Source organism: Narcine bancroftii, chromosome 6, assembly GCF_036971445.1.
Source record: "Narcine bancroftii isolate sNarBan1 chromosome 6, sNarBan1.hap1, whole genome shotgun sequence".
NCBI lineage: Eukaryota > Metazoa > Chordata > Chondrichthyes > Torpediniformes > Narcinidae > Narcine > Narcine bancroftii.
Window position 1 is genome coordinate 30,911,201 of NC_091474.1, and position 23,659 is coordinate 30,934,859.

At 38.3% G+C, this 23,659-nt stretch overlaps 1 protein-coding gene across 1 annotated transcript; it reads left to right on the forward strand.

The window, feature by feature from the left end:
- The first annotated feature begins 436 nt into the window (after positions 1 to 436).
- Positions 437 to 21,014, forward strand: cyp24a1 (cytochrome P450, family 24, subfamily A, polypeptide 1). The gene is made up of 11 exons (XM_069888041.1): positions 437 to 601; positions 763 to 953; positions 1,704 to 1,797; positions 2,789 to 2,885; positions 3,766 to 3,857; positions 5,861 to 5,972; positions 11,831 to 11,976; positions 13,899 to 14,065; positions 14,625 to 14,703; positions 20,612 to 20,809; positions 20,904 to 21,014. The coding sequence occupies exons 1-11, from the start codon at positions 437 to 439 to the stop codon at positions 21,012 to 21,014; spliced, it is 1,452 nt and encodes a 483-aa protein (XP_069744142.1).
- Positions 21,015 to 23,659: the final 2,645 nt, after the last annotated feature.

The window sequence follows — 23,659 nt, forward strand, 5'->3', positions numbered from 1 at the left end:
TACGAAATGTTTTAAAATTAAATTGCATGGGCTTTATAAATTAAATACATTAATCGCAATCGACGTTTCTATTGCCAATCTTTTTTTTTTTAAACACTCGAATCGATTCCAAACGGCAATGTCCTGAAGCTGCAGCCCCAAGCGCTCTGTCAGGTGAGAGCCAACTTGGAGAGCTCAGAGTGTGTTCGAGTTCATTCCCAGAATCTGCCAGGCTCCTCACGTGTTTGTTTTTTAGTAGGAGGCTCGTCAACCACACCAACAAAGTGCCGGATTTGATTGGCCAAAGGTACCAGCTCTTGCATCTATATATTCGGTGGGAAAAATACCATTCCAAAGTGACTGTCAAGAGCGCTAATTTATGGTTGATGCCAACAACTGGAAGTTTAAAATGCTATCTCAAATTAAAAATGGGCATTTGCTTCTGCAACTTTTAAGAATGGGGGGCTCTTTGCGGAATGCCATTCCGATTTCCACTTGCGTTAAAAAAGCCCTCGCACCGTGTGAGCACAGCTTCATCCCGGGTCCCAGCGGGTGGCCGGTGCTGGGGAGCCTGCCGGAGATCGCAAGGAAAGGAGGACTCCCAAAGCATCACATCACCCTGGTAAATGTAGTGATGCCGCCCGATCGATTCTCGAGCTGACAGTGAGCGAATGAACCATTAACACTGCGACCCAGATCAACACCAAAACGCTCTTCGAAGTAAATAGAAAGTTGCCCCCGCGCTTTTCCCGACCGTCACTAAACGCGAGTTTTCATTCACAGGTGGAGTTTCACAGGAAGTTTGGGAAGATTTTTAAGATGAAATTGGGTCCGTTTGAATCCGTCTACATTGGGGCCCCGTGCCTCCTGGAAGCTCTTTTCCGCAAAGAAAGCAACTACCCCCAACGAATTGAGGTCAAACCATGGAAAGCTTACAGAGACTTCCGAAATGAGGCGTATGGACTGCTCCTACTGTGAGTAGGAAGGGGGCAAGTCGCTCTCAGCGACGATTCAACGATTGAGCAAGCAAAGAAAACGCGTTGGAGGGATTCAGCGGGCAGGTGGAATGGTCAAGTGACTGTTTGGGGTCGGGGCTAGTCTCGGGCAAGTGGGTGGCCATTCCAAAACAGGACCTCCGTCTATATCTCGATGCACTTAAAAAAATATATATAAGATTTAAATGTTATTGCAAAAACATGTAAACGCACTGTATGTGTGTATGTGTCCTCCTTTGGAATGACCCCCCCCCCCCCCCCCATCCTCGCCTGACCATTTTGACCCATGGACGCTACCTGTCCCGCTTGAGATCCTCATTGTTTGCTCAAGGTTCCAACTTGTGTAGCTTTTAAACACCAAACTATTCCTTGGGAGAAAAGAATAACCCGCACCCAAATAAACAAGTAATTTTATTTTGGCGGGGGGGGGGGGTGTTAAAACACCAGTCATTGGCTTTTAGAATTGATTTAATCATGACTTGTGGATAATGAATTGAATTAGCAACTGGACGGCGTTTACTGGGATGTGATCATGTGTTGTGCGGCTCATCTCGCGGAGAACTAGATTGAGATTCAGATTTTCAGACTGATACCCATCAGATTAAATTCGCCAGTTAATAAATGCTTTATTTCCAGCGCAAGGCGAGGCAACTGATGCGGTAAATGTGAAATGCCAATTCGGTAAATTGACTCAATTTCTCCTCCGATTTTTCGCTATTTTCACTCTAGGGAAGGAGAGGACTGGCAACGGGTAAGAAGAATTTTTCAAAAAAAGTTGATGAAGCCAACAGAAGTAGCAAAACTGGACGGAAAAATCAATGGGGTAAACACGCTTTATTGTGGGCGCGCACTCTGGTCCCCACTTCTTACCCGCCACTGGCGCCCACTTCTTACCCGCCACTGGCGCCCACTTCTTACCCGCCACTGGCGCCCACTTCTTACCCGCCACTGGCGCCCACTTCTTACCCGCCACTGGCGCCCACTTCTTACCCGCCACTGGCGCCCACTTCTTACCCGCCACTGGCGCCCACTTCTTACCCGCCACTGGCGCCCACTTCTTACCCGCCACTGGCGCCCACTTCTTACCCGCCACTGGCGCCCACTTCTTACCCGCCACTGGCGCCCACTTCTTACCCGCCACTGGCGCCCACTTCTTACCCGCCACTGGCGCCCACTTCTTACCCGCCACTGGCGCCCACTTCTTACCCACCACTGGCGATCGTGGCGCCAGGTCGAGCGAAGCAACTCCGAGAACTGTCCAGCTGACGCGGTCCTGCAATACAGCGCGGCAGGCAGACACGGGGAGAGCACGTTCTGCGGTTGCAGCCGGAGCTTAAACTATTAACACAGAGGAACCGTGACTGGGGGGAGCGTTGTGCACCCAGAGAACTTGCTGTTGATTCTGATTTCGGGAGAGCAAGCGCCTCCACGCCTTGAGGCCGGCACCTGATTCAATCCGGATGGGCAAGGCTCGCCCATCTTCTCGGACAAAATATGGGAGGGGGGACGTGCGAGGGGCTGGAACTGGTCACCGCACGACAGCTTGCTAGTTGGACAACTGTGAAACGGTCGGGAAACGGCTCCTTTCCTACCAACGCTGTAGAAAAGGAAATAAATCCAAGGCGCGCCCTCGTTCACCCTTGCCAGGCTGCCCCAAACACAAGGGCGTTGCGTGTGCGCCCCGAAGGCGACAGCCCAAAGCTGGGGGAAGAGCAGACAGCCAGAGCTCCAGCACTGTTCACCCGAGGCGCTCCAATCCGGCAACTGCCCGTTACATTCCGTTGGTTCACTTCGCTTCTCTGAACAATTCCCAGGTTTTGAAGGACTTTATTGGAAGATTAGAGATGCTTCGCGGCGAGACGGGCAGGGTTGATCATTTATACCAGGAACTGAACAAATGGTCCTTTGAAAGTAAGTTCATGGAAAATGTTTCATCAACAAAGCCATTGACAAGATGTAACTTATTATTACCAGTTCTGGGTTTAAATAATAAAGTTCAGAAAATAATATTGGAATAAACGAATAAAGAACACATTTCATACATGGAAAATATTCTCTAATCATTATAATTCTGATTGCAAATTATGTCAATGAGTTCCAGTGAAGAGCCCTGTCACACCATTTATTCATTACTAATGATAACCCTATTGCTGGCACACAATGTGTTTTTAGGTGTGTCAGGAGAATATCAAAAATATCACAGATTTCAACAGCAAAATATTGTAGATGGTGGAAGTGTGAAGCAAGAAGGGAAAATGCTGGAAATACTCACCAAGTCAGGTGGCTGTTCTGTGGAAAGGGCATCCAACTGAAACATTCATTTTGCTCTCCCCACAGTAGGCCTGACCTACTGTGTGTTTTCAGCGATCTTAGTATTAATTGCATCATTCAAACCTTTATTCCTGGCTGCAAGTGAGAGTTTGTGGTTTGCATTTAGACTGCTAATCTCTACTTCAGATATGCTTCAGGGCATATTAAAAGCATTTACTTTTATCATGAAGGGTATCTGCCACAAATTGTCCAAAAATATATTGTCCTGCCATTCAAACTCAAGAGTACCCATTGGGTTCTCCATTCCCTATTTAAAATAAACAACTATATACTATTAAATTTTTGTTCATGGTTATTATGCAGCATCTGAATTCCATCAGTTGGAAACTATGTAACCTTTGCAAATATTGTTCGTCTTTGTTGAATAATTGTAAAACCACTGTGTAACTTAATTGATTATGTATTTGGTGATGCATTTGAGAATTGTATTATGCACTGATCAACATTATTCTAATTGTAGCAATTTGCTTGGTGTTGTATGATGAACGATTTGGTCTTCTGGATCCAAAAGTGGGAGAAGATTCTTTGAACTTTATTGAGGCAGTTAAAATTGTAAGTGCAATATAGTAAAATTTTTATTCTTGATGGACAGGTTATAATAAAAATAACAATAGATTTATTTCTAAAATAATCACATTACTAATATAAATTGCAATTCCAAACTTCATATGGCACTCCTGCATTGCAGGGGGAGTGGGTTAAAAGGGCTTGAGTTCCTAGAAATTGGTTGGGCTCACTATTTTCTGTAACATGAAACAATGTCATCTGTGCATGCCTCAAGGAGTGTGAATTTAGTGTTTATTTATCTACATTTTTTTTGCATCAATGAGCGAATTTTATTCTACATCTCAACATTTTGGTAGAGATTTGTGAATTCTGTGAGGGTGAATTTACATAATGCATAATTAAATGAGAGGAGACGTATTGTGATATACCTGTGTGGCAAATATTTTTGGAAGGTCTGCTCTTTTTAAAATTTTAAATTTAAGTTTGCTCTTGAACCAGTAATTTTTTTTCTCTTCATAGTTGCTGATAGATACTTTGTATATTTCTTGCATACTCAGTTTTAATCAGATTTGTTACATGTAACAATGCAATTGAAATTCATACTGGACTTTAAAAGTGGTTGTATATTGAGTGACCAAATCTTTGTGACACAAAATATTCTTATTCAAAAGGAATGTATGCATTTCCATTTAATTATTCATGTATTTTGATAAAAATAATGAATTTTAGACATACAAACGAATCATTTAAAACAGAGAATATAACACAACATTCCTAATTGTCCTTGAACCACCTTTTTGACCACAGTTGTACATGTTGTAAAGGCACTGGACACAATAATGATGTGGAGGCAGTTCTAGGAGTTGTCCGCAAACTGAGAGACAAGTCCAATCCAGCTGAATACTACCCAGTTTACTCTCGATCATCATTAAAGTGAAGGAAGATCTTTTATTGATAACACTTCTCTATTAACTGCTGACTGATCCCCAGTTTGCATTTTGCCAGAATAACTCATATGTGCCAAAGAAATGTATTCCAAAATAAGACTTTTTTTTAAGGCAGACATAAATGGTGCAGCATATAGGAGTTCAGGTAAGACTGAATGATGATCAATGTGAAAACATGCCATTGGGAGGAGGATTTCATTTCACAGTCAGATTCCATTAACAACACTTCACAAATGGATCAATTGATCTCCAATATTATGGCAGATGTAGATAAAATGTAGGTGTACTCCCATGAGCAGCATAATCTTTGTGCCACACAAGTCCTTGTGAATAACCATATCCAACAAGGCATGGTCTACCTAACCATTGCCAAATCATTCCCCATCAACATCCCTGGGGTCTACTTTAACCAGAAATTTATTTGGACCAACTGTGTAAAAGCTGTGGCTACAGGAGAAGCTCATGGGCTGTGAAGCTTCTGATGAATGACCTGCCTCTAATAGTTTCAAAACGTTCCATCATCGACAAGGAAAAGTCAGGAATGTGATGGGATATTCTTTATTTGTGAGATAGATACAACTTCAAGAATATTAAAGAAACTTGATACTATCCAAGAAGTCCAGATCATTTGACTGGTATCCCATCCACTACATTCAATTCACTCCTTTCCAATACTTTGTTACAGTGTATATCATCCATAAAATACATTGCAGTTATTTGCCCAGGGAGTACTGACAACATCTGCCTAATCCCACTAAGGTCCAGGGCTTCTTTATGTAATAGCATCATCACTCACATGTCCCCCTCCAATTTTTACTCCAATCTAACCTGGAAATATATTGCATTTCCTTCATCTTTGCAAAGCCTAAATTCTGAAACCTCTTACTTAATACCATTGTGAAAGTACCTTTGCCAAAAGACTGCAATGATTCAAGTTGGTGGCTCACTATGAAGATCTTCAGACCAGAGGTTGGCAATAAAAGCTGGCACTGCCAATGTCACCCATACCCTGAAAAGATGTGCAAAGAATACACAATGAAGCGAAGTCAAATTATTCATTGGATGTAATTTTGCTTTCCCTTTCATCTTTACATATGCAAGATGATGGACACACTTGGTAAAATGATGGTGACTCCAGTAGCACTTCATAAGAGCTTTAATACGAAGATTTGGAAGGACCACACTGTAGCTTGGGATAAAATATTCAAAACAGGTATGTACATCACAAAAATACTTAAGATACATTTTTCAAAAATGATACTGTGTTCCCTCAAATATTCTGAAAAACTAAGTTTTAAATCCCAGAACTTAAACATACTTCATTCCTCAACTGAAATATCTTTGCACTATTACATATGTGTAAAATTTTGAAGAAATGGTATGGAGGTGTTGGCTTTCATTTATCAGTGAAATATATGAAATAAAAGATTACTGAGGTGCTTTACCTCTCAAATTTAGTTCAAATCTTAACACAGTTGCAATGAAAAGCCTTCATCCTGCATTTCCATGAGCCTGACCTACAGACAGTTTTAGAAAGTGTGTCTCAGTGTATTAGTTGGTGACTTTAGGAAAGGTGAGAGGATCATTTCCACATTCAACATGCTGTCAGCAATGGTAACTAGTTCCTTAGTTTCTCATTTAACAAACCAGTTCCCAGATAGTATTTTTTGTTAAGTGATAGTTCAGCATTTGTTGTACAGCTGAACTTTTTCTCAAAATATTTGTTACTTGAGAGAAATAGCTCAAGTGCGGTGATTTCTCCCCATTACATGTACTGTCTTGAGGGGATATGGGAATTGCATAAATAAGTTATTTTAATACAAAAAGATTGTTTGAAAGTCCCCTAAATTAGACTTCAAAATCATTTTTGCCCGAATGCCATGATTGAGGGGAGTGTCCAGTGGGCAGATTTGCTTGTTTTGGGTGTGCTATTCCCACAAATCAACCCAACATTCAACCCCAACCAACCAATTTTCCCTTGCAACCGCTGCAGCCATGCCTGCCTGTCCCGCATCGGACTTGTCAGTCACCAACGAGCCTGCAGCAGACGTGGACATTACCCCTCCATAAATCTTCGTCCGTGAAGCCAAGCCAAAGAAGAAAGAAGAAGAAGATTCCCACAAATCACCATTCTCTAGGAAATGGTCCTCAGTCAGTCAGAAATTCCATTTCGGGGAACTTTTCCTGAGGTTAGATTAAAAGGTCATAGTTATACAAATTTATAACTGCAAGGAATTGCATTCGGATTCCCAAATTTATTTTACTTGTAAATTTATTTACAAGATTATGGCAGGTTTCAATTTGATTGAGAAAGTTTGCTTCCATCATCTGATGATGTAAGGGGAGGCAGATTTATGGTTTTGGCAAGAAATAGGAGATGGAATATAAGGAAGTCTTTTTTTTAAACCCAGTGTGGTAATGACCCAGAGCAGATGACCTGCTGCATTGGTGGTAAGGATTCCATCATTGATTCCAAATGGAAATAGGATCAGCAGTTGAAGGAAATTAATGTGCAGGGCAAGTTGGATCGAGCAAGAGAATGAAATGGTTCATCAGTGCACAAAGAACCGGTGAACTGAATGGCCCCATTTGGTGCTATTATGAATCAATTTTCAGAATAGAAGCAGACTCTAATACCATTAGACATGATTGGATTATACAGTAAAATCCCTGTTATACAGAATTTAAGTAACTGACAGCCTCAAGCAACTGGCAAAAAAAATGCAGAAAATAAATAGATAAAAGCAAAAAGTTTAAAATTGGCGTCCCTCAGCAGTTGGTTCACCAATCCATGCAACACACAATCTCAAGCAACTGGAAAATTTAATTATGCAGCATTTACATAGGTGCCAGATCTAGGGGTTTTATTGTAATTCAATTTCCAGAAGCTAAACAATAACTTTATTGTAATTTACTATGGATGTAGTTAAGCAAAATAATGATTCCACAACACTAATTTTCTCAGCAATATGTGACTGACAGTCATGCCATTTTCAGGTCAAGTCATGCTCAATATGGTATTTGCTCAGGCACTTCCATTTGTCAATCATTTCCAGTTTAGGGATGTGGGTGACTAAATTCTTTCCACTATTTCTGAGAGAAAGTTCTGTAGACATTATCACCAATTAAAGAAAATTATTTAATAGTTGAAAACTGCTTAAGTGTGCCAATAAAGATAAAAATACTTTCAATATGTTCAGGAAGAAATATTCATCCCTCAAAGTACATTTGATTTGCTCTCCAAGTAAACTGTTGTCATGTTCATGGGGTACATTTTTAAACATTTAAATTATGTAAATATTTGCTTGTTTGACTCCCCAAAACCAGCTTCCCCGCCCCAAGCACCCATTACTAATTTATGTTCACTTGATGACCAAAACTGAAAGGTCTGTATAAAAATTTATAGCTCTATCACCTAACCACATTCCTCATATCTTCAACTCGACTTTCTTGGTATACGAAAGAATATTGTTGCTGGGCTGCTTCTCAATAATTGCAGACCCCTCTTCCACTTTTCCCTCTGTGTGCATTTTCTTGCATAAACTATTTATATCCGTTGGATTTAAGTTCTGCTTCATCTGACTTTTTAATGAACCAAATAGTTTCCATGATCCTATCAAATGTTGAAAATAATCTTCAATGTACACAAAATATCACATTATCATAGTATTAAGATAGTTGGTGCCTAATTTAGTAAGTTTGTAGCATTGCGGCTATACAGTGAACGAACCAGCCCAGCAGTTGCGGACAGGAAAGCAACCGACGGCATCTAGCGGGTCTCAAGATGTAGGATGAGCTTTGCACCGGAAGCCCACGTCACTTCCACCCTGCAGGACACTGAGGTTAAAGGGAAAGGGCGCGGGTGGTTGAACCACGGGTTTTTGGGTTTCAAGTAGAGAAGTTAGCACTGAGATGTTGCTGGACTCGGCTAGTTCCTTTCACACTTATTGCTCAATACAGCCAACCTCTATTGTTCATTGTGGTTTACCGCCATAGTTTTTACATTATGGTGTACTTAGGATATCATGCATTATATTCAGTTCAAAAAGAAAAAAAAGTATCCTGGGTCATGTGTTTGAATGCTGAACCTAGTGCAATTTCACTTGAATTGCATGCAGTCGAATCAGTCATCAGATTTGCACGAATAAACTGAATGACCTGGAACAGGGCATTGGAGCCAAGTGTTTATAATAGTCTAAGGTTAACAGGATGTATTGGCTGGGGTCACTGAACTGACAGGGATATACAGCTCTTGTTACGCACAAAGCTTATTCATTTCAGGCACTATTGACTGACACACCTACTTTCCTGTTTCAGTAGTGAAAACAGCTGAAGCAGATTAGCGAAGATAAAACATTTTTCAGCATGACTCGCTGTATATATTAACCATTCTAATTCTATTTATTTTGCTTTCCAAGCAAACAGCAGGTTGTGGTCTCATTCCTGATCAGGTGCTTTTGTATAAATTCTGTTCAGATTATATGATAAAATTATATTAATGTATCTGAAATTACATATTTGGTGAAGGATTGTAACAGCTGAAAATATAAATGAAACAAACAAAATATCTAAATTGTTTTTATTCAAGAAGACCTCAGATTGTAAACCTAGGACCAGTAGGAATGAAAAAACTTTTTCCACTATGTTGGGAGAAGAAAACATTAAATACTGAAGGGAATATTAAAATATTGATGGCAGAGCGTCCAGGAACCCGATCCCAGAGATATTAAAAAACATTTATATTAAAATGATGTTCAGTCAATCATTTATTTTCTGATATATGATCTGAAATCTCATGAAAATAATTAAGCTACACGATGATACATCATCTAAATCAGTGGTTTTCAAACTTTTTTTTCACTCATACAACCTTAAGTATTCCCTATGCCATCGGTGCTCTGTGGTTAGTAAGGGATTGCTTAAGATGGTATGTGGATGAAAAGAAAAAGTTTGAAACCACTCTTCTAATTGTACCTAATTGACTCGTTATGTGCATGGTTTCATGACTCCAAAGGAAATGGGCCAATGACAATTTTTCTCAAGCAAATATTTCAGTAACAATGGTGTCTAGAACAGTGGATCTCAACCTTTTTTCCCACTCACATACTCTTACTAATCACAGAGCGCCTATGGCACAGGGATTACTTAAGCTGGTATGAAAGTGGAAAGAAAAAGTTTGAAAACCACTGATCTAAGTTCTTTTACCTCAGTAGGTAATAAAGATCAATAAGTGCTCTTCGAAAAGACTATTTTCTCCACAGACAAATGAATAAATTGAAAATGAGAGACATCAGAGCAAAATATTTTGAGGGACCTTGACATGGAAAATCTGAAGAGCATGTTTTTCTTTATCATTGAAGAAGAGATGCAGAAAATATATTTTCACACCAAAGAGTGGAAATTGTCTGTCTTGAAAAAGCAGTTGAGGGAGAAAGACAAACAATTTTTAAAAAGTGATAGAACAGAAAGCATTGGATGCACTCAGCTGGCCAGCAAACATCTGTGGAAAGAGGAACAGATATAGAAAATTTCAGGTCAAAAGAGACCTGAGGAAGAAAGACTATGGTAATTTTAAGTTCTGCAGAGGGTGGGATCGATTGGGGGAAAAAGCAAAGGGAATAACTGTGATAGGATGAGGACTGTTGCCAATATGATTTCACTATTAATGGAGAAATATAGTTGAGAGAGTGAGGGAAAGATGTATATAGAGAGAGATGTATGTGCATATACTAAATATGTACCTATACATACACTATACATGTGTGTGTATATATGCATGTACATATGTATATACATATGTACTTTATACATGTATACACACACACACACACACACACACACACACACACACACACACACACACACACACACACACACACACACACACACACACACACACACACACACACACACACACACACATAAATTCAGGACAGAGCTGTTGTTGAGAGTTGAAACCAAAAGCTCAATAGTGGAACTGGTCTATAGATCAGGTAGCATGTGTTGAGGAAAAAAAAATATTATCAGTTAATATTGCAGAATATCTGATAAAACAGAAGATGCAAAGAATCTGAAACTGTGTTAATTTCCAGAGATTGCAACATGCCCACTTGGAAGATGAAGTGTTGGTCTTCAAGCTTACCTTGGATTTTGTTTGTACAGTTGGGGTCAGTTAGAGAATTCTAGTTAGAGGCCACAGGAAATTCGAGATTACTTCTATGGATTGGATGAAGATAATCCACAAGGCAGTCATCCAGTCTGTGTTTGATTTCTCCCAAATAAAGACCACATTGTGAGCCCCAAATGCATGGTCTAGATTGGAAAATGCTACTTTATCTGTAAAGAAAGTGAGGAGTTCTGCTGTGAAGTAACACACCTCTTATATTGGCCAAGTTATTACTTTTCTTCCTTTCCATGCACTGTGTGATCACTTTGACATTCCCAGCACTTTGCTTTTGATTTCAACTCTCACAAAAAGCTTTGATTTGCTTTAATGTTTTATTTTGATTTTTTTATATTTCTCTAGATTCCTCTATCAACTGTAAACAGTGCCACCCTTAAGAGATATCCACTGATCTTATCCATCTGTACCCCACCCTTAGTGCAAGTGAAACTAAATTGTTTTCTCACTTTCCCAGTTCAAATGGCCTTTGACTTGAAACATCAATTCTGTTTTTTATTCCTCAGACGCTTCTGCCCAACTTTTTCTTTCCAGTATTTTTAGTTTCTATTTCAGATTTTCAATATCTGCTTTTTTTTTTGAAGTGCACTTAAACAGTACTTGGATTTGTACTTGAGGTCTCGTGTCTTGCAGGGCTAAGAACATGGCTCTCAGAGGTGGAGAGTCTCTTTTACAATGGTACAATGGGCAGATTAGCCTTTTCCTGTGATGTCAATTGTTGGTCTTCAGGATAATTACATGTCAAATTTGATGGTTTTGTTAAAAATGTATTCATGTCTGAAATCAATCAGAAACACCTTTAATGCTGGAAGAGTACTACTCAGATATTTGCTTGCATCACCTTGAAGGTATCTTTTTAATATATGCCTTCCCTGTACAAAATTTTTCAGCAAAATGCAATATTGATGGAAGACTGAACAGAGGCTCATCTTATCCTGCCAATGACTTCCTCTCAGACATCTATAACGGCAGTGAACTATCGAGAAAAGAACTGTACGCCACCATCACTGAGCTCCAGATTGGAGGAGTAGAGACGGTAATAAGCTGACTGAAGTCCATATGATTGAAGAAAAAGTTACAGTTACTGAGTATCATTTAGACTCAATGCTAGTTCTCACACTTTGGAGTCAGAACAATAATGTTATATTTTATCCCGAGTTTCAAACACATAAACTTATCTTGACTATTTAAAATGAGACAAATACCATACAGTTGAAAGTTATTAGAAAATTGTCTCTTTCTTTGGACATCCAAGATGTTGCCTTTGCAAGGTCATTTTCATAGCCAGGCTTTGGTCAAATAAAACTAATGAACTGTCAATGCCAACTGAGCCAGTATTAATTATATTGATAACATTGTGTTACGGGAAATCTGACAGATTCTCCATGGGGCTACATTAAGAGGGTAAGTAAGAATTAGCCAATCTCTGGCAAGATGTGTGGAGGGAACAGCATAGTTAATCTGAGTCAGGATGACTATTCATGTGTGACTGAAACCTTGAATGAGAAAGCACAACATGACCACCTTCTCATTCCCTGTAGATGCTTGTGATGCTGGGAGCAGTTTTGCCTGTGATGTCCGAGGCTGTGTCCCTACCTTTTGCACAGCTTTATGCTCGGGCAGATTGTGGCCCTATCCCAGACCATGATGCAGTTGGTCGGCACACTTTCCACCACACATCTATAGAAATTTGCCAATGTTTCTGGTGTCATTACCAAACCTCCGCAAACTCACGATGAAGTAGAGGTGCTGATGTGTTTTCTTGATGCCTTTGGTCCAGAAAAGATGCTGAGATAGTGTCTCCCAAGGACTTAAATTTGCTCACTCTCTCCACCTCTGATCCCTCAATGATCACTTGATCATATAACTCTGGTTTTCCCTTCGTGAAGTCAACGATCAGCATCTTAATTTTGGTGACATTGAATGCAAAATTGTACCATTTGGCCAAATTTTTCATCTCCCTCCTGAATGCTGACTCATCGCTCCTTTTTATACAACCCACTACTGTGGTATTCTCAGCAAATTTGTAGTTAGTTTTATTGCCATACCAAGCCACGCTGTCGTAGGTGTAAAGTGAGTAGTGTAGTGGGCTAAGAACACAGCCCTGTGGTGCTCCAGTTATGATGGAGATTGTGGAGTATGTTCCTAGTAATCCTCACTGTTTGAGGTCTAGAGATGAGGAAATCAAGGATCCAATTTCACGTTGAGTCCCAGGTCTTGGAGTTTCATTATGAAAATTTTGACTAATACAAGAAAAGCAAATTTATCAAACTAAATTCAAATAGATTCCAACATGTGTATGAACATGTGTAATGTACCTTTAAGAACTGAGTGCTTCATGTAGTGTGACCTTTGATACATAATTGTACCAGATACTGGAGGTAATTAAATGTTACTGCCTTCAAGAAAGAATAATACATTAATGATTTCATCTCTGTTACTTGCTTTTGCAAGCAGCAATAAACAAATATTAAGCTTAACAATATTATGCCAACAATAAAATTAGCAATGTTTAGTTTGCAAGATGGCTCCCATAGCTTTCAAAGGTGTGTGGAATACCCCCAAATTCTATCAATCCATTAAATCATTATTATATTTTGTGAAGGAATTGGAAAAAACTGGCAGCAATTAATTGGGTAAATTCAAATGAATGAAAATCTGCAAAAGTAGGAGAATGCACTCTATTTTTTCTTAGAGAGAAACAATACAGTGCCACGCCATTTTGACCAACTAGCCCATGCAGCCCAATTACATCCAATTAACCTACAACCCCCAGTACGTTTTGGGATGAAACCGGAGCCCCCGGGAAAACCCATGCAGATACGGGGAGAATGTACAAATCCCTTACAGATAGCGTGGCAGTCGAACCCTGGCCCTGATCGTTGGCACTGTAACCCCGTGGCACTAACCATTACGCTAACCTAACCACTTTGCCAACTGTGCTTTGCTATATTACAGACTGCCAACAGTTTGTTGTGGGCTATTTTCAATCTCTCTCGCAATACCAAAGTACAAGAAAAGATTAATGAAGAATTGTTGCGTGTGTTGCCAAACAAACAGACCCCAACTGCAGAAGATATTACAAAAATGCCCTATCTGAAGGCTTGTCTGAAGGAGTCCATGAGGTGTGTTTGATTTAATATCTTTGCATTTAATTGCTTTGAGCTTCCTGTTGAAATTTTCAATGGTTTTTTTTTTGAGCTGCGTCTGTCCCAGTGAAGAATATCCTTCTGTTAGCTACTGGAAGGGAAACTGGACAGAGCTTCTTTCATCAATCCCGTTTAAGATTCAATATAGTTTACCATTTTAGAATATGCAGAATTGCAGAACAGGCAGATTCCGTGTATAACACATGCAATATTTTAAGTAATATATTTAAATTATAAATCCTGTCTCGCAATGAAGGAAATGAAAATTATTTTGCTTATATCATTGTAACTTTGGGTTATAATTATTTGTATTCAATTTTTATCAGAACTGTTAAAGAAGTAAAATATCTTTATTCTAGTTAGCCACTAAATGTGTATTTTGACCTTTGTCACTTTAATTTTTAATTCAAATTAATTTATTGGGTGAATTAAAAAGTAACCATTTTTAATTTTGAGAATTTAGCAATCTTGGTAAATATACTGATGTAATTAAACTTCTCAATAAAATGATAACTTACACTAAATATCTGTTTAGAATTACTCCTTCTGTGCCCTTCACAAGTCGGACCTTGGATAAAGACATAGTCCTTGGTGACTACTTGCTGCCTAAGGGTGTAAGTATCCAGAAAAATGGTAGAGAAATCTGAGAATATACCAATTATTTGGTTGGCCTTGAATGTGTCCCAATACAAAATCAATATTGTTCAATATTTTTAAGGGGTGTTTATAGTATGGTAAGTGATAAAAGGCAGAATCTGATTATAGGCCCCCAATTTCTGGACCTGCCCACCCCAACAGGTCATTGGTGCCATTTTCAAGGCTTTGATCTACACGTAGACTGTCAAACCAAATCTGAAATAGATGGCAGAAGAATTACTCAAGTATGAGTGGGATGAATTTTTGCATCAATACATTGACCAGACAATTAAAGGACAAGCTATTCCATTTGAGGTTCTGAACTATGAGAAAGGTTAGTTAATAACCTTGCTGTGTGGGATAGGAAATGGTTAACATTTAATAGTTGGATGTAGGAACACAACAGTTGCACATTCCTGCCCAGGTGTAAAAATACCGAAGTAGGAGCAGCCAAAGCTGAGAAATTAAATCCAAATGGGGGTCAAATAAGATTGGCCGAGGAAATTGCAGTATTATGGATTGGGATCAGTTTAATTTTCAGCAAAGGTGGACAAAGATGTCGATGAAGATCGTGCACGAGTGTAAACACAAGAAACATCAAGGTAGATGATAAAGGGTTGCATGAATGTGTAAAGGAAAATTAGTGAGGCCCAGTGCAGGCCCTGTTGATAGCATTCATATGGAGGATAGAGCAATGACAGACTGATTAAGCAAATACTTTAATCTGTCGTAAGAAAAAGAAACACAAGCAATCAGCCAGAAATGTCAGGGAATGAAGAATCTAATGAAGGTTGGAGGTGAGCATGAACTGAGGAAAATGAGTAAGAAAACAGTGATGGAGAACTTGATGGGTTTGAAAACTGATGAATTCCCAAGACCTGATTATTGCATCCTCAGGTTCTGAAGGGTGTAGTCATGGAAACTATTGATTATCACACAGAATAGTTTCTTCATATTGAAGTAGGACAAATTTAACCCCTCTATTTAATTAAAGGTCAAGAGAAAATTCAAGAAACTGCTGATTTATTAAAGCCTAACAGTGGAGGGATGATGTTGGATTATTTTACAAAGGATGAGATAACAAGACATCTAGCAAAAGTGAATGGGATTAAGGAAATCAATATGGATTTGCGAAAGGAAATTCATCTTTGACAAACCCTAATTTTTTTTTTTTAATTTTTTTTTTTTTTTAAATTTTTTAATTTTTCACACCATAAATCACATTGGCTATTTCTTTTCACACATATACAGTGACTTTTTCTCCCCCCCCCTTTCCTCCCAAACCACCCCCCCACCCCCCCCTCTCATCCATTTTAGGTATACAATCTAGGTTGCATTAAGCCAGTCAGACAATGTTGTCATTCAACAAAATTACACCAGAAATTCTACTGAGTCCATTCTTTTCTTTCCTTCTCCTTCCATCAACTTAGGTAATGTTTGTCCCCGGTAGGTTTTCGCTATTGTATTTAATGTAAGGCTCCTATACTTGTTCGAATATTTCAATATTATTTCTTAACCAATATGTTATTTTTTCTAATGGAATACCATTTATTCATTTAAATTTGGTAGTTTCTTCCTTTTAATTTGGTTATGTATTCCATTAATATTTAAAGACATATAGTTCAGCGTAGCCCTTTTATATTTTGTTTATCTTCTCTTTCCGTTTTTCCATCATTACCTTTCCTCCTTTTCCATTTCTGTTTTCTTATTTTCAACTCTTTATAAGACAACATTCCTACAACATCTAACATTTTCCTTATTCTCCTATTTCTATCTTATTTATCCCCAATCTCCCCTTCACCTCCTGAGTTGTCCTTTATCCCTTGTCGGACAACCACATCTCCCCTCTCCATTTGGATTTGCGAATCCACTCGCAAGCGTCAACTGATTTTGCAGTGACCGCTATTTCCCCCCACCCCGCCTCCCCCAGAAAAGATTTCACTTTTCATATGTCACACAGGTCCCTCTTTTAATTCCCTCCTTATTCTCTCTATTCCATTACCTTCCCTTATTAATTCTTGTCTATACTATCTATATTTTCCTCTAAGTACAGATACATTCATGTATGCTCATTGTCTCTATTCACTCTTATACCTCTTTACCTGCATACATATCAATCGTGATCATTTTTACTCTCATTACCCGTCTTCATCCCTCAGTCTATTTTTGTCTTTACCCACATACATATCAGTCGTGATCATTTTAACTCTCATTACCCGTCTTCCTCCCTCAGTCTAATTTTGTAATTGTTCTGCAAATTTTCGTGCTTCTTCTGGATCCGAGAATAGTCTGTTTTGTTGTCCTGGAATAAATATTTTCAATACCGCTGGATGCTTTAGTATAAATTTATACCCTTTCTTCCATAAAATCGCCTTTGCTGTATTGAACTCTTTTCTCTTCTTTAGGAGTTCAAAACTTATATCTGGATAAATGAAGATTTTTTGCCCTTTATACTCCAGTGGTTTGTTGCCCTCTCTTACTTTTTCCATTGTCTTCTCCAGTACCTTTTCTCTTGTAGTATATCTTAGGAATTTTACTACAATAGATCTTGGTTTTTGTTGTGGTTGTGGTTTAGAGGCCAATACTCTATGTGCCCTTTCTATTTCCATTTCATGCTGTAGTTCTGGACATCCTAGGGTCTTAGGGATCCACTCTTTTATAAACTCCCTCATATTCTTGCCTTCTTCATCTTCCTTAAGGCCCACTATCTTTATGTTATTTCTTCTGTTATGGTTTTCCATTGTATCTATTTTTTGAGCTAGTAGTTCTTGTGTCTCTTTAGTTTTTTTATTAGATTTCTCCAATTTCTTTTTTAAGTCTTCTACCTCCATTTCTGCTGCTACTGCCCGCTCTTCCATCTTGTCCATTTTTTTTCCCATTTCTGTTAAGGTCATCTCCATTTTAATTATTTTCTCTTCTGTGTTGTTTATTCTTTTTCTTAAATCCTTAAATTCCTGTGTTTGCCATTCTTTAAATGACTCCATGTATCCTTTAATAAGAGCAAGTATATCCTTTACCTTGCCTTTCTTTTCTTCTTCTATTTCACCATACTCTTCCTCTGGGTTGACCATCTGTTGTTTCTTTGTTGCCCTTTCCTCCTCTTCTTTCTTGTTTCTATTGTCTTCTGTGGTCTCTTCTTGCTGCAGGTGTTCTGCAGCTGTCGTTGCCGGCTGTGGAGATCGACTCCCCAGCTGGTCCCCCCTCCCGTCGGTGTGTTTTATTTCATTCGCATCGCGCATGCGCGAAGTTTCGCGCATGCACGGTTGCGCACTTTTGCTCGGCTCTGCGAGCCATTTTTGTAGTCCATTATTTACCGACCTGAGGGAGCGGGTTTCTCTCTCCGCAGCGGGCCTCTTCGGACAGGTAAGGCCTTCACCTTTTTCCTCCTTTGTCTTCTCTTCCTCTCTTCTTACCGTTGCTTTCGACTTTTCTTTTTTTGTCGCCATCTTCTTTCCACCTTTATACTCACTTTTCTGTAACTTTTATTTCTGTACCTTTGTGTTTTCTCTTGTTTTTCCCGACTTTTCTGGAGAGGGCTGGAGTTCACCGTCCGGCCACTACTCCATCACGTGACTCCTCCAAACCCTAATTTTTTTTTTGAGGATATAACTGGTTGAATGAATGAGAGAGAACAAGGAGATATGGTGTATTTATATCAGAGGTTTTCAAACTTCCCCCCTAAACTCACATTCCAATTTAAGTATTCCCTATGCCATCGGTGTTCTGTGATTAGTAAGGGATTGCTTAAGGTGGTTTATGAGTGGAAAGAAAAAGTTTGAAAACCACTGTTTTAATCGTACCTAATTGACTTACTCTGTGCACGGTTTCATAACTCCAAAGGAAATGGGCAAGTGACAATTTTTCTTTCTTTCTTAAAATACTTTTATTGAGTTTAACATATAAGCATAAATACAAAATTGACAATTACATAATAATTCATTTGTATTCAAGAAGGCATAAAAACCTGAAAAAAGTAGATAAAACTACATCAATAATCGCTTATACTTCAAAAACATTGAATTGAAATGATCCATACGACCATATTAAACCCATTTGTTGAAATAACGTATAAAGAAAAAAAGAAAAAAAAATGAAAAATTAAAACTCATCTATCCCCTCCCTCTAATCAAGGTTAGTTTATAAATTAATTAAAAATTAATAATGTGGAACCACTGACAACCCCTGGAGAACAGGCAATGAACCAAACATACAATAATTGTTAATTCTTCCAATTATATAAAAAAAAATCCTAAGAATGGGCCCCCACATTTTTATAAATTTTTCTATCTTTAATAGATCTAATTTTCTTTAAACTGAAATAGGACATTACGCCATATAACCACTGTGTATGAGTAAGGGAGGATTCATCTTTCCATTTCTGTAAAACTGCTTGTCTGGCTATCAATGTGATTTTAAAAACTAAAACTTTTTTCCTGAGATGCTGCTGTAAGTTTATCTGAATCACGAGAAAAATCAAACAAAGCAAATAACAGGCAAGGTTCCAAATTAATCTAAAGAATCGTTGATAAAGTTTGGAAAATGTCTTTCCAGAATTTCTCTAAATTTGAGCCTGCCAAAATATATGGATCAGAGAAGCTTCAAAAATTTTACATTACTCACATAATGGATCAATATCTGCATAAAAATTAGATAATTTAAGTTTGGAGATACGAGTTCTGTGCACCACCTAAAATTGTAATAAGCAGTGCCTTGTAAAAAATGAGGAATTATTAATCAAGCTGAGAGTAGAGAACCAATCTACATCTGAAAATGTTATGTTCAATTCTCCTTCTCAATCGCTCTTGGTCTTGGGAACTGAATTATTATAAATACATGATGTTAATCCATCATGAAAATAAACCTGTAAATTAAAAAAAAGATCAAGAATATTAGTGTTGGAAATTTGCGTAAAATCCGAAAACTTAGACTGAACAAAATATCTAATTTGTAAATATCTTTAAAAAGTATCTATTTGAAAGATTAAATTTAATGAAGAGGCCTGGTGTCCTTGTACAATGATCAGTGAAGCAAAAGCTCAGATTCAGCAAGAGGTTAAGAAAATAAATAGCTTTTTAACCTCATCATGAACAGAAGCAAAGATACCTTGCTGCAGTTAAAACAGGATCTAGGTAAAATAATACTTGGATTATTGTGCATGGAGTTTTGCTCATTTTATCTAAATGAAATTTGACTTTGAGGGTATACAGCAAACATTTTGATTCCTGGGACGGTGCATCCGCTACATAAGGAGAGGTTTGTATTTGCTCGAGCTTAGAAAAATGAGGTCTGTGGGGAATCCAATTGAAAATTCTCATGTCGCCAGAGTAACTACATGTTTCCCCTGGCTGGAGGGTCTATAGCGAGTTTACAGTCTCACATAGATATGTTGTACTGAGACGGGGAGAATTTTTTTATTCAGGGCATTGAACTTGGGGAATGGGCTGATAGAGAGGGTTGTGGAGGTCAAGATGCCCAATAAACTCAAGAAGAAGATGGGTACGTTTCTTGACACAAATAGTTTGCAGAGTGGGCAGAAATATGAGATAAATGATTAACCGAACTGAAACACAGATCAGGCCCAGAGGACTAAACTGTTTACTTCTGCTCAACTTTTCCATGTGTCCTTGCGTTCTTCACTTTTTCACTCTTGTGTTCATGCTCCTCATCCCACAACAAAACATTGCAGAGGCCGGCAGTGGGGACATGTGGGCAACATGTTTTCCATTTTGTACACCCTGCTGAATCACATTTCAGGGGAGTAATGATTCAGTACTATTGATGATGGATGAACTGCCATCATTTACTTCACGTCATGGAATTGCGTCCAAATGCTGTTCAGAATTATTTCAATTACAAGAAAAAAAGTGCCTTTTCCTTTCCTTACAGACAAATTTAATGATAAGCTATCATGCCTTGGGATGGAATGAAGAGTATTTTGAAGAAGGAATGAGTTTTAAGCCTGAGCGCTGGCTGCAGGATAAGTATAAAATCAATCCTTTTGCTCATATACCATTCGGTATTGGGAAGAGGATGTGCATCGGTCGACGGGTGGCAGAATTACAGCTGCACTTGGCTCTCTGCTGGGTATGTTGTGTTTGTTTAGCATTTTGCCATATTTTGAATGCAACAATTCAGCGTGGCTGTGGCATTTTCAAATCTGGAATATTTTTCACTACAGTTGCTACAAAGGTACAAAATAGTGGCAACTGACGAAGATGCTGTGGAACCATTGAATTCTGGGATCATGGTGCCAAATCGTGAGATTCCAGTTGCATTCTACAGCCGTTAAAGGTATCTTCAGAATTTTTCTCAATTTTATATTCAATAGCTTTTCTCCTCCTTTATTGTTTACCTCTTTTTCTCTTGTTGCTTTATGAACCAATCCTATACACTCCTCACTGTGTATTGTAAACCAATCTCTGATAACCTTTCTGTGAAATGTGAGTCAATTCCAAACATTTCTGCCTTTGCAATGTGAACCAATCCCTTAGACTCTTTCCTTTATATTGAGAATCAATTCCCTTACTCCTTGATGTGCATTGTGAAGCAATCCCTGATAAAGTGCATAGTAAAACAATAATGAAGTGCCAGTTGATGAAGTACACAAAGACGATGTGGTCAAACAATAATCATGGCTTTTATTAGCAGAAACTCATGGTACAATAATGAAAGACAATAGGTGCATACACAGTTATACCCAAGGGGAGTGTCCTTAACAGTAGAGATAATGCACAGCCAATGTTAGTACAGCAAGGCTCGCCAGAGGGAAGACAGGCAGCTTGGCAGACATTCACCACAAATATACAGTTTTTAAAAAATATATAATCTCTTGTACTCTGGGAATTGTGAGTGAATTTATGAAATTCCTTTCTGTCCATTGAGAAAAAACAAATGATACCCCTGTCTTTGTGTTGTCAATTAATCTCTGATGATCTGGTCTGAATATTATAAATCAATGTACAACACTCTTGTGTTTGTGTTGTAAAGCAATCCCTGACTGTTCTGGATATTATAACCACCCTACTTTGTGGAAAATAAAATCCATCATAAAGCTAAAATTGCTGCAGGACTTATAAGGATGATACAATTTAGCTTTTGCCTCAAAAAAAAAATCACTGGAGGTAACTTTTTTTCCTTACCATCAGTGAAAAAAATGTGATGGACTAATAACCCACATTCTATTTAATAATCTTCTGTCTTGTAAACTTGCTATGGGAATTGCATTTGGTTAATTTACCAACAGGTTTTATACAATGACATAGCCACAAGATGAATAACAAGGTGTTTAAAACTAATAGGAAAATTAAAATTATTGTTGTCATGACATGTCAAATCTCCACCCCCTTTGTTATTGTGGTAAACCATTGTTATACTGCCAGCTGAATACTCCTCCTGAGACTGATCCTACCCATTACCCCTTTGCATGCTCCTCTGCCTTCCTGCCATGATCAGTCAATGGGGTTGGTTGTCTCTAGTCAATAAAAAGCCTATCAGTTTCACAACTTCAGTCTTTTGTGGTAATTGATGGTGCATCACTGATCAACCACAATCTCAGTAAATGATGGTAAAGGCTCAAAATGCCATTGACTTGTTTCTGAGCACACAAAGGACAGGTCATCTGGTGATTTCAGTGTGAGCAATGCAAATGAAAACCAACATTCTTAATTTAATACAGTGAACACATTTCAGTGTTCCGAAAAAAAAAAACTCAAGACATTGTTCTTTGCTCATTGCACCCACCCTTGTCATTTAATGCTGCAAAACATTAATGTTAAAGATCTGCAAGAATTTCAAAGATTATCTAGATTTTAAACAGCTGTCACTTGACAGCGTCGAAGAAGAAAAAAAATTTACAGCTATTTGGTTTGCAGATCGATGTAACAAGGCAACGATGAAAAGCTCAAGAAGGCTGTCTCTGATTAAAATAATGCAGTGTAAAAAAAAAAAATATTTATCTGCAAATTCATCCTCACTTGTGGCATTAAACATAGCAAAGTAAAGGCAGAACATTAAATTCTGCGTTTGATGAGAGGCATCACATCAAGGCAATTAGCGTGCTTGGCAATTATTGACTTGAAAAGCATTTCAAGGCAATTACTTTATATAATAAATGAGCATAATTAGAAAGCTTTAAATAATGCCATTTGTAAAATGGATAATTTGTGTTAATCTGCCTTTCTGCTGTTGGTGCAGTTGTTGAATCAGCTAACGGCCTTTTTTTTCTTTTCAGAAGCAGTGTGATTCTTCGAGAGCACAGCCCATTCCTACACTCTTGTTAACCTCAGCGATTTATAATCAGTCAAAAAGCTACTACGAGGCCAAAAGAATGTTGTGGGAATGGAAGGATTACAACACATTCACTGACTCACAGAGAATTACAGTCTACACAAAGTCTGATAAGAAATTAAGTAATGCAACCTCGTTTTGGCAGACCCATTCACTGAGCAATAACCTTACGAGCAAATTGTAACATGACATGTGATGCTTTAACATTCTGGAAAGTTAAAATGTATGTTAAAGTGAGTCATTTCCTTTAACCAAAGGAAAGACAATCAGAAGAAACTCTGTCTCCATGAAAGCTTGTTATTGGACTGCAAACAAAACATTGACAAGAATCTGTGAGTCCACAGATATAGGAATGTAATTTGGTAGCTTTGCTGAGAGTGGACAATCTGTCCACTACAAGCACCTGCTTAGCTGGAAAATAGAGGGATTTCAAACAGAGAAGAGCTCCTTTTTGTCCCCTCGATTAACTGGAAACTTTGCAGAGCAAAGTTGCTGTTGAAACTCATCTTAAAAGGTTTAGTTTATTTATATAGCACATTTAAAACAACACGCATTGACCAAAGTGCTGCATAGATCATAAATTACATCTTAAGCAGCTATTTAAAATGGATAACCAAGGTTTAGGATTGTACATACAACATCGAGAGA

What these genes read in the sequence shown, in the direction of transcription:
- cyp24a1 (XM_069888041.1), top strand. Translation starts at nt 437, where the DNA reads ATGGGGGGCTCTTTGCGGAATGCCATTCCGATTTCCACTTGCGTTAAA. An exon ending in GGATAAAATATTCAAAACAG is followed by an intron (nt 5,973 to 11,830) that starts GTATGTACATCA and finishes AAAATTTTTCAG; the next exon opens with CAAAATGCAATATTGATGGA. An exon ending in ACTACTTGCTGCCTAAGGGT is followed by an intron (nt 14,704 to 20,611) that starts GTAAGTATCCAG and finishes CTTTCCTTACAG; the next exon opens with ACAAATTTAATGATAAGCTA.